The sequence below is a fragment of the Brassica napus genome, chromosome A1, assembly GCF_020379485.1.
Source record: "Brassica napus cultivar Da-Ae chromosome A1, Da-Ae, whole genome shotgun sequence".
NCBI lineage: Eukaryota > Viridiplantae > Streptophyta > Magnoliopsida > Brassicales > Brassicaceae > Brassica > Brassica napus.
In genome coordinates, this window is record NC_063434.1 from 14,959,294 (window position 1) to 14,969,952 (window position 10,659).

Genomic DNA, 10,659 nt, shown 5'->3' on the forward strand with positions numbered 1-10,659 from the left:
GAGCATAATCTAACTTCCTGTTTTTGATTACGTGGCAGCACAGGAGAAGAGAATCTTCTCCTTTATATATATTGGTATTTGCCAACGCCATCATTTACTCGAGCTTACGGAAACTGAACATCTCAGTTGGGAAAGGATTAGCAACGACAGGCACTTCAACCAGCTTGGTAAACTCATCGACTCGGACGGCGACGTTTGAATAACAAAGGTTGAAATTTTTGTTGCTTAACGTGACATCGAACCCACTCAGCTCATTCATAGCCCCCTCCCTAAGAAGTTCTATGAAAGTGTTAAGGCAATACAGAGGCTTGGATGAGAGATTCCTGTAGGAAGAAGAGATATGTATGCTTATAAGAGACCAACAATTACGGAACCAAATAACAGTAATCACTAATTAAAATCAGTGCAAATACCAAAAAAAAAAACTAAACTAAACAAACAAACAGTAATCACGAATCACAATTAGTGTAAAATCTACCTTATCATTCAAAGTAGCATCTCGTTTCCCATAATTTCACCACCTTTCTTCACATTCCTAGCTTTCCAACAACCGAGAAGACTTGTGACAACGGTTAGACTGCAACGACCATGCTTAAATTCGGAAAGTGATATGGGAAGTCACCATTGTTCAACTCAACTTTCAAATATTTGAGTTTGCTTGCTAGGAAGGTCCAATATTTATAGATGTAGATTCAGGGGGTTACAGTGGAAACGAAAATGTAGATCGAAATCTTAATGTGGGAGTTGTGGCCTAATGAAGGGAAAACCCAGATTAAATGACGGATTTAAGGATTTGTGAGACGTTACGATTAGCAAAGGGAGACGAGTTTAGTCTGTGTGTTCGTCGGCTAAGACTCAGCTTCAAGAAGAAGAAGGGAGAAGAACCCTAATACATGTGGGCAGCAAATAACATGTGGGCAGCAAAAATATAAGTGAAGCCCAGATAGATTTTACTTTCGGGATGCGCATGAGCGTAACAAATCTACAAAAAAAAAGAAACGCGTGAACACACAGAGATTACAGCGAGTTTACACGTGTTGCTAAAAACACCTTCTTTTCTGCTGACGTGGCTGCCTGTGGAGAGAGCATAATTTAGGATAGGCCCGCCCTACGGGCGGAAAGTAAAAAAAATCTTTTATTTATTCTAAATTTGAAAATAATTTTTAAAAATAGTTATTAATGGATTTTTTTATTTTTATTTTAAAAACATATGTTTAACTAACTAAAAATCATTTTATTATGTCATTATTTTACATTTTTCAATACTGATATTATTCAGAATTGCGGCGGAGATTCAACATATAAGTTTTTTCTCTTTTATATATTTTAATATTTTTTTTTTCTTTTTTACTTCTCTTTGAAATCTATTATTTTAAATTATGTAAAAAGTAAACTTTACCTGCCATTTTTAATCAACTTAAAACATAACACATTATTGTTTAAAGATTTACACATTTTTTTTAAATTATCAAATAAACCATATCAGCCAAAATAATTAGGACTTTTCAAAACACATATTATAGTTTAGTCTTCGAGTTATAAGTTTTTACACTGGTTTTATTATAGATATAATTAAGGTTTTGTACTTTATGTAACAATTTATATTGAATTAACTTCTAACCAATTTAAGCTATGGTTAGGATTTGGAAATAGAGGAAAGGAGTAAAATATTTGGGATGACTTAACAACTCTAGGACCAGACATGGAGATTTGGACCTGTGTTGTGAGGATCCATAAGCAAATTATGAAAAATGAATCCGTATATAACATGTAAAGGCACTTCAATGAGGAGGTTAAGAAGTACTTTGCAGTTGCACATGTGAAAAATAGACAGCAAACAATACCCGAAAATAAACATGTGTTTGAATATAGAAATAAGAACTGAGAGAATCCCATGTGAGCCGTTTATTAATAGAGATGAGTAAACGGTGGTTGGAAGGTACACTCAGTTAGCTTATAGGGAAGAGAAGCCCATGACCATAAGAATTTGATTAGACGGTAATCTCAGGAATTTACAGTCCAGTAAGTGATAGTCTTGTGCTATTGTCACCATATAGATCCGGCTAACTTGTAGTAAAGCAAACACAAATCATTATACAAGACATAAGAAACAAAATCATATTCACATCTGAGTATACCTGACAACCAGCTTCTATGCTAATAAGATATTGTCCGAATAAGTCACTATTGAGCCATATTTGCGAGAAGATGAACTCGTTCTGCTTATTTATCTTTGGCTCCCACACATTTGTAGTTGCTTTAGCTCCATAGTTCTTATCCACGTCCACATAAGTTATGTCATGCTCATGCTACAGTTCAAGAAACCGAAACAAACAATACAAATGAGATCAAGAAACCAAAAAAAAAAAACTTTGCTCATCTGGTGACCTCTTTGGTTAATGAGGTCAGGTTCTGCAGATTTAGGAAACGGGAGAGCTCATTCCTTCTTCTTGCCATATCTTTTGAATGAACTTGCTCTCAAGATATCACTTCCTTTGTCCTCCTCATGGGAATGGTTCCTTCGAAACATTTACCATACTGATGTCATAACTGAGGGATATTTATGTCTTTCTTTTCCTGATTTTGTAGAAGACACTTTGTTGTCATCAAAGATTCCCTCTGGATAGTAGTTAGGCTTCATCTAAAGATGAAACTGCAAGTAAAGTAAACTAAACATCATCGCTTATAACATAAAATAAAAAGCCCAAATAAAATCTAAGTAAACGATGTATTCATGTACCTGAATCTTGTGATTTTTGAGGAAAGGATGATCAACACCTGGTTGTTTTGTGATAGGAACACATGCAGTTACATCACCATCTGGGGCTGTTAATCACATCCAAAAGTTATAAACCTTTTTTTTTGAATCTAGACACAATATGAACTTGGTTCAATTATAACAAAATAAACAAAAACAAAAGGTATAATAAATCATCATGTGTAGTGTGTAGTATGAGAGAGAAATCAAGAATCATGAGATTATGATACGTTCCAAAATCAACTCAGCAGAAAAAATACTCAAAAAGAATAAGATGATAGATTTATCTAACCTGAATGATCTAGACGGCAGGTTTGTTCAGCCTATTCAAATGCTTCTTCACTTTGAACTTCTGCTTAGATATGCCAAACCTTGCGGCTTAGGATAGTGAAAAGAACCTCCAAAGCCATAAATACAGTATGGAACTTCCAGTTAGCTTCTCCTTGCTAAGATGCATCCATAATAGATTTTGTCTCAAGTTTTGGAAAGTTTAAACTCTGCAAGCAACTGGAAGATGATCTTGTGGTTGCTCACCGGAATTGCTACAACACCTAAATCAGCGAGGATGAGAGAGGAAATCATCATTCTAATATGCAGAAGTTTTGGATTAGTATGATTGGGAGGAATGGAATGATGCATTTGACGAAGGCAAATTCACCTATTTATATCTGTAGATTCAGAAAACCAAAGAGAGTAGATGATTCATTGAATGTTAAATCGTGGAAGTAGTGGAGAGAGGGAGTTAATTACAGCTTTAATGACAATGATTGCATGAAGAGGAGTTCCGTAACGGTGCCGCTTTCATAACGTGTAAAGAAGAACTTCAAGCGTTTCAACATTGGAACCCAACAGTCGAAGACTTGACCCAACCTGTCAACTAGAGGTTTTTCGGAGATAATCGATCACGTAAGGCAACCAGAGCTTTAAACTCTGTGGAAAAATAGTCGTTCAACTCGAGCTGCAACCCTAGGCAGAGGATAGTAGAGAAAGAGTTGAAGACGAAGACTGGTGGGCTCCAGGAATATATTATAAGACCATTTATATTTCTTTCGAAGCCCAAATAAGAAAGTAGTGTAGATGCAACATACAGTAGTGAAACGATAAGTTTTGTAAGTTGGGACAGGTGTCATGCTCACAGAGCTTGACTTTCTGAGCTGGCTGTTGAGGTGGTGCGTCCTGGAGAGAGATAGCTCTACTTTATAAATCAAAATAGACCTACAGCCCATTCAGAATTAAACCAAAAGACCCAAAATTAAGCCCCGTAAAAATCACATCAAAAACCAAATTCAATCAAAAACAGAACAAAACCCAATCCACCATTTAAATGAAACGATACGTTTTAGTAATAGGACAGGTGTCGCCCTCTGATGCATCGATATTCGGACATGTCTGCCTACGTGGCGTGTCCTCGAAAGAGGAAACTCTCTTTTATATAAATAAAGGAGGTTTTTCTCTCTTCTCAAAAACCCACATCAGCATCAGCAGATGAGGGTGGGCATTTTCGGAGACATGGCATAAAAAAAAATCGTCAGAATTGTATTTTCTTTACGTTTAGTGGGCTTTAAAATGGATTCGATTAGTTCTTAATTTTGTGTGGGCTTTATGTCCAAATTGCTATCCCAGACAACTTTTCATCTTCTTCTCGCCTTCTATATTCTCAGTTTTAACAGCTGTATATTTTCTGGAACTTGCACCGACTAGGTCACCGTAACGTCTTGATCGCGTGGTGGAATCCCCCAGCAAAACGCTGAAAGATGGAGAGACTTTCAAGCAACCTCCGATGTTCACAGAGCAAAAGCAAGCTCCAGCGTTGTTGGTCCACAAAAGACCGAGGTACATAACATTCTTATACTCTAACCTATACTTAGAATCTAAATAGATAAGTTTTGCTATCGAAAATACAGCCTTGCATTTTGCTATATTTCTATAAACAAAACGTAACCTTCTAACAAGAATCTCACAAATGATCATGTCAACCTTTTTTTTTGGTGCAGTCACCTATACAGAAACGGGAGCCCAAGTTTGATACTAACAAGGTTACATATCTCTCCCACTCAATTGGCATGCTTTTGATTGGAAGCTCGTCAATTTACAACACCCAGCAGCGTCCACCATTACTGAATTTCGCACATCAGGTTAGTCCTATCACTTAGAACAAGTATATGTGTTTTTAATATGGGCTTAACCCGCAGCTACGGTTTCATAGAAGTGATGATTATCCAGGGGATGATATGACTAGAAGCTCATTAATTGCGTCAACAATAGTGTTTCAGGCAACAACACCCAAAGCTTTTGTAACACCCATCTTCTTCTCTCTCGAGAACGGCGTGCTACTAACCCAAAAAATACTGCTTTAAACTGATTTATAAAACCGAATAAAATATCCAACCTTTTAATCAAATAATTTCCAAATAAAAATGGTTTATAATTTAAAAAACAAATACATTAAATCGGAAAGCTAATTAAAACCAAAATAAAATACAATATTTCCCAATACACCAAACCGTGCAGATATCCAACTACTCTGCAAGCACGCAAACCACTGACTTGAGTAAATAGAACTCCCACTATGGAAAGTTTAGCTCTAACATGAACACACACGACGCCTAGCGCATCACACAAACACAAACAATGCGATGATAGCATAAAGCTAGTCCATACACCCCGCCTCTCCTCATATGGATATATAATACGTAGCGTCGCTAATACAGTATGTCTCTGTACCCCCGCCCTCTCAAGTAGCGTCCATGGTACAAACTCTGCACCACACGCCCGCACAAGTAGCATCGCAAGTCCAGACGTCTTTGAACCCCTGCCCGCACAACCAAAGTAACGTCGCTAGCCCAGACATCTCTGAGCCCCCGCCCGCGCACAAAGTCTTTACTAATAACTATGTATACATATATATATATATCACATCTCTTAACATCACACAATCCAATCAAAGGCTGAATCCTCTAGACCCCTAGTTCCAGTTTACAATAAATGAATTAACTAACAATTAAGACTCAATTCAAACAGACGGATCATGATTCGAAATCTAAACTACGATAGAGAGAATTCTACACTGGTACGGGATTTACGGAATAGACCCTCACCTTAGCCAAGGTAGAGAAATGGGATTTCGTTTTGAATCATGTAATACAGCGGTTCCATGATGCCAACTTCGTTTAGAAACAGCACGTACAAAGGCATGATTTGATATGGATTACATACGAGAAGATATAATCATCAATAGCTTCAAGCATCAGTTAAAACATAGCTTGCCACCCAAGAAATAACAAAAGGTACACATAACCTTTTCGGAAAAGTTACGGCTCGATGGATCTACAATTCCGTGGATATGAGTGGCTCGCCGGTGGCTCACGGTTCGCATCAGTGGTGGTGGATCAGCACCGGTGGTGGTGATTCGGTGGCTCCGGCTTCACCTTCTCCATCTCACCGATAGGTAACGCCAACGCCTTGGACGTAACGGCAAGTACGAAACTGTGCAGGCTTGAGTTACTCCTCCGGTGAAGAGCCACGGCTCTAATGGAATGAGGTGAGATGGCTACGGGTGTAGCCTATGGGGATTGGTCTCGCCGCTGCGTCTCGTCTTCTCCGATACACATACACATATGTGAAGAAGAAAGTGACACAGGTTATGAGCAAGCAAGAGAGATGGGAGGGAGATGAGAAAGGAGATGAAGCATGAGAGATTGAAGATAAGATGAGTATGGCGGCTGTTCTTCACGAACAAAAATGATTATGGCTTTCTTTTTTCTTTGTGTTTATAACACACGATCAAAAGCATTATAAGGAGATGGCATATGTTTAGTGAAAAGAATTAATTAGTGAAGAAAACCAAACCGGTTAAGATCAATAAAATAATATAACCAATTTAAAAATCGATTTGAGATAATCGGGTCGTTACAGCTTTCCTGGTCCAAATGTAGAAAGTAACACGTTGACTGCATCTCCACTACATGGCACACAACGACTGATGACTCATTGTTTTGAGATGATGGGCCTGGTTCAAATTATAAAGACCCAGCAACATATTTATCATTACTCTTGGTAAATTATGCCGTCCAGTTGATATTTTCAAACCCACATCTTATTTGGGTTTGTTTTTCGTTTGGTTTTTTTTTTTTTTCTAAATTAGGACTTTGGTGTAAACGATATGCTCTATTAACCTCTGTCAATTGTCAAATTGACCCACGTCAATATAATCTGGATGGTTACATTCTTCTACATTTTGACTTTAACATATTCATAGCTTATTATGAAGATTTGCAACCTGCAAGATCAGACATGTTACTTATACAATTCAGCAACAAAATGGTTTTAAATTGGGGAAAATGCACCAAATAAAAATACCATTCAAAGTCTAAACTCCACGAAGATTAAACGCTCAAGCTTAAAAAAGAAAGCTACACCAACCACAACAATAACACAAACCAAAAATTTAACAAAACAACTGATAAGTTTAACGAAAACATAAGTCAATCCGTAGGGGAATGACAAAACGAATGAAAAACATGAGGATCATCCCACAAACAATAGCTACAAACACAAATAACGCTGTCACAAACAACAAACGCAGACACGATCAGTGGCGGATCTAAGACAGTATTTAGACGGGGCACATCTCTTTTTCACTATGGCTATTTTCTAATTAAGGGACACTATATATAATTTAGGTAAAACTAATGAAGAAAATCTTTTTCAAAAAAAAAAAACTAATGAAAGAAAATTTTAAAACAGTTGGGGCACATGCTCCTGTAGCTCCTCAAGTGCGTCCGCCTGGACACTATGAGAAGAACATAACGCCAACCAAACACACCAAAAACAAATAGCATCCCGCGACATATCCCTAGTATTTTAATAAACTAGTATGTAACTTTTAAAGTGGAAGTATTGAGATCCTATTTAAATGTTTTAAATTTAAATATAAACTTGCAAGAAAGAACAAACGCATTCCATAGATATAAGGGAGCCAAATCCAACAGTTTCTACAAAACATTATCAAACAAGAAGCTAATAAAATAGTTTATTGCTTCTTAGCAGGTTTCCAGCAGGAAAGAGCATAGAGGACTCTTCCTTTCCATCCCTGAAACATCCAGTGGTTATCGTTGTCGATCACGAAATCTTTGTGGTAACGGTCTCTTACTAACTCCTTCCCTTCCTTCATGATCTGTTTGTTTAGTTTCGCTGGCCTAAACCCGGCTCTTAGGATCCTAACTTGCCACTGCTTGTAGGTCTCTGGCCTCGCAAACCGCTCAGCCCCTTCACAGGCGATCACACTCATCGCATCCTTTATGATTAGCTCCCGCTCCACCAAGGTCCTGCAATCATTCTCTTCTGATATGTTGCTCTCAAACATGTCAAAGAGGGAGGAGCAATGGAACATAGCTTCTCTAAACCTTGTTAGGAAGAAGGGCGAGTTGTACGTCCCGTTAATCTCTGCAAACACAAAGAGGTCAGGATTGATATCTCTAAACAGTTTCAGAGCCGTGTCTCTGGGAGAGTTTAGGGACACGGTTTCATCAGGAGTGTATTGTAGTCGGAGGATGCAGTTGACAACTGTTGTCTCTCCACTATTGATCACCAGCTCATCAAGAGTTATGGTGTCCCAGGCTTTGGCTATGAAGTTGTACTCGAAAGGGACACTGAACTTGTCACAGAACCGCTTCAGTCTCCGACCAGTCTCTTCTACCCGCTCTGACGGGCGGAATCCTGGCTGAGGCAGCTCGATGCCCGTCACACGGAGCTTTGGTGGTCCGCCAGGACGTGCTGAAAGGGCTTGTATAAGACAAGGCCACTGGAAGCCATAGAGGATCCCGAAGTCAACGATGTGAAGTGCGGTTGCTTTGGACGCAAGCTCAAAGATACTTCTGTTTGCAGTGTAGTAACACATTGCTAGGGTAGGGCAAGCCTGAACAAACTCCTTGTACGCCTTCAAAATGTCAACCATCGATGTTCTGCTCAAAACATCAAACGCTGGTGTCTTCATGGTCCCCGTGATGCGTGCTTCAAGCGCATTTGCCAAGTGGTAACCAAGCCTCTGAGTTGCGTCGCCGTGGCTAGAAGAGTGTTCCCTAATCTCCTTCAGTTTCTCGAAAGCTCTGCTCTGGTCAAAGCTAGCCACTGCTTGCGCGCACTGCATCAGGAGATTCCTCATATCCACTGGCTGATCTGACTTCTGAGGCTTGGATCGGTTTAGAGATCCCTTTGCTCGTCCGGTTTTGTTCGGTGTTGCTTCTCCATGATCTTTCTTTTGACACACCAACAACACTTCCTCCAACTTTTCAGCCAGCTCATCCACCACAGAGATTGCTGGGAGCTTTGATTTCCTTCCACCCTGAAGATCATCTTCTTCTTCATCATCTCTTAGACGGTGGTACCTTCTTGTTGATTCCTCAGAAGTAATCTCAGGCGATCCCGTGAAACCTGAGGTCGGTTGATGTAATGGGCTCAAGTTTTCAAGAGAAGAGTCGTCTTGATCAGACGGTTTTTGATCCTCCTGAAGCACTTCAAAGAAAGATCTCTCTGCGGCTTGTAGAGCCAAACTGTCTTCCAACATACAAGACTGTTCTTCAATATCTTCCTCCATCAACATGTCATTGATGTACTTCAAAACAGGGTGGTTGGTTGAACATACCGTAGATTCGGTTTGAGAAGAACGGTTCTGAGATTCTGTAGATTCCGTCGGAGAAGAAAGGTTCTGAGATTCAGATTCTTTGAAACAGGTGAAGCGGCTGGTTCCGGAGTCAAGATTGTTCCTTGGTTTGCAGCAAGATCCAGAACCGTTGTCGAATCTGAACCCATCAACGGGTACTTGCAGAATAGCATCCATCAAGACCGAAGAAGAAGGGGAAGAGAGAGAGCTTAAGTCAACGAACAGAAGAAAAGAAGTTACATGTGAACACAACAAGTTGAGACACGGTTATTATTTATACAAAGGATTGTTTAATTGTTTTGTCTTGGCAAAGAAGATAAATGAAGTTTCGAGGAAACAGGGAAATTGTGTGGGGTTGAGATAAACACTGAGCCGCCACAAAAGGTTAGTGATACATGTCAATAATATGTCCAAAGAATTTATCTAATGTGTGGTGGGTCCAGTGTGACCAAAAGCTATATTGTTTTCTTGCTGCTGTCTTCTATTCGGTCACTTGCCTGGTCAAAAAGGCTTGAATGTATAAATGATTAATAGTGCATAATAACAGAACTGGTTTGGTTTATGTAGCAAATTTGTCCTTTTTTTAGTAGAGATAGAGCTAAACTAATGTCACCGGTATAAATGCCAGACCACTCTTTGGCATGTGGTGCGGTGTATGCAGAGGCGGACCTACGTTAGGGAATAGTGTGTCAAATGCAACAGGTTAAATATATACTGTTGACTTTTTAGCCATAAACCAAATTTATTTGGCAGTTTGGTTGGTTATTTTCTTCCTCTAATTATCCACCTTTTTTCAGGTTCGAATCTCCTTGTTATCATTTTATGATTATTTTTTATAATATATTTTAGATATGGGCCAAAGCTCAATTTCTAACCTTTCTAAAATTTGAAGCTGGGTCCGCCACTCGGTGTATGTGTCTTCTCTCAGATACTTTGCAAGGGGTATCTCATAAACACATCGTCGTGCTTCGTACATGGAGCTAGTCTTGCCTTTTCATTGGAAATAGTAAAAGAAGTATTTTTAGAAGAAGAAAAATATTACATGACCCGTGACCGACATGGAGAGTGAACCTTTTTACTACTCGAGACCAACTGCAGTGTGAATACGAAGATTTATTTTTATTTTATATCATTTTGATTTTAGTTTACCAACGAAATGAGATCATATTTGATGTCGTTATTGTATAATAGAATACGGAGATAAATAAGATAAAATCTTCGGATCAAGGATTGGACAGAG

At 38.8% G+C, this 10,659-nt stretch overlaps 1 protein-coding gene across 2 annotated transcripts; it reads right to left on the reverse strand.

Moving 5' to 3' along the window:
* Nucleotides 1-7,703: 7,703 nt before the first annotated feature.
* LOC106415461 (scarecrow-like protein 30) lies at nucleotides 7,704-9,744 on the reverse strand. 2 transcript variants are annotated; one of them, XM_048744730.1, is made up of 2 exons: nucleotides 9,402-9,592; nucleotides 7,704-9,309 (listed from the first exon to the last, which is right to left on the reverse strand). In XM_048744730.1, exons 1-2 carry the CDS (start codon nucleotides 9,590-9,592, stop codon nucleotides 7,791-7,793), a joined length of 1,710 nt encoding a protein of 569 aa, XP_048600687.1. In that variant the 3' UTR covers nucleotides 7,704-7,790. The 2 variants fall into 2 exon arrangements, with proteins under 2 accessions (XP_048600687.1, XP_013711631.2); XM_013856177.3 differs by having other exon boundaries at nucleotides 7,704-9,744.
* Between the last annotated feature and the right edge of the window lie 915 nt (nucleotides 9,745-10,659).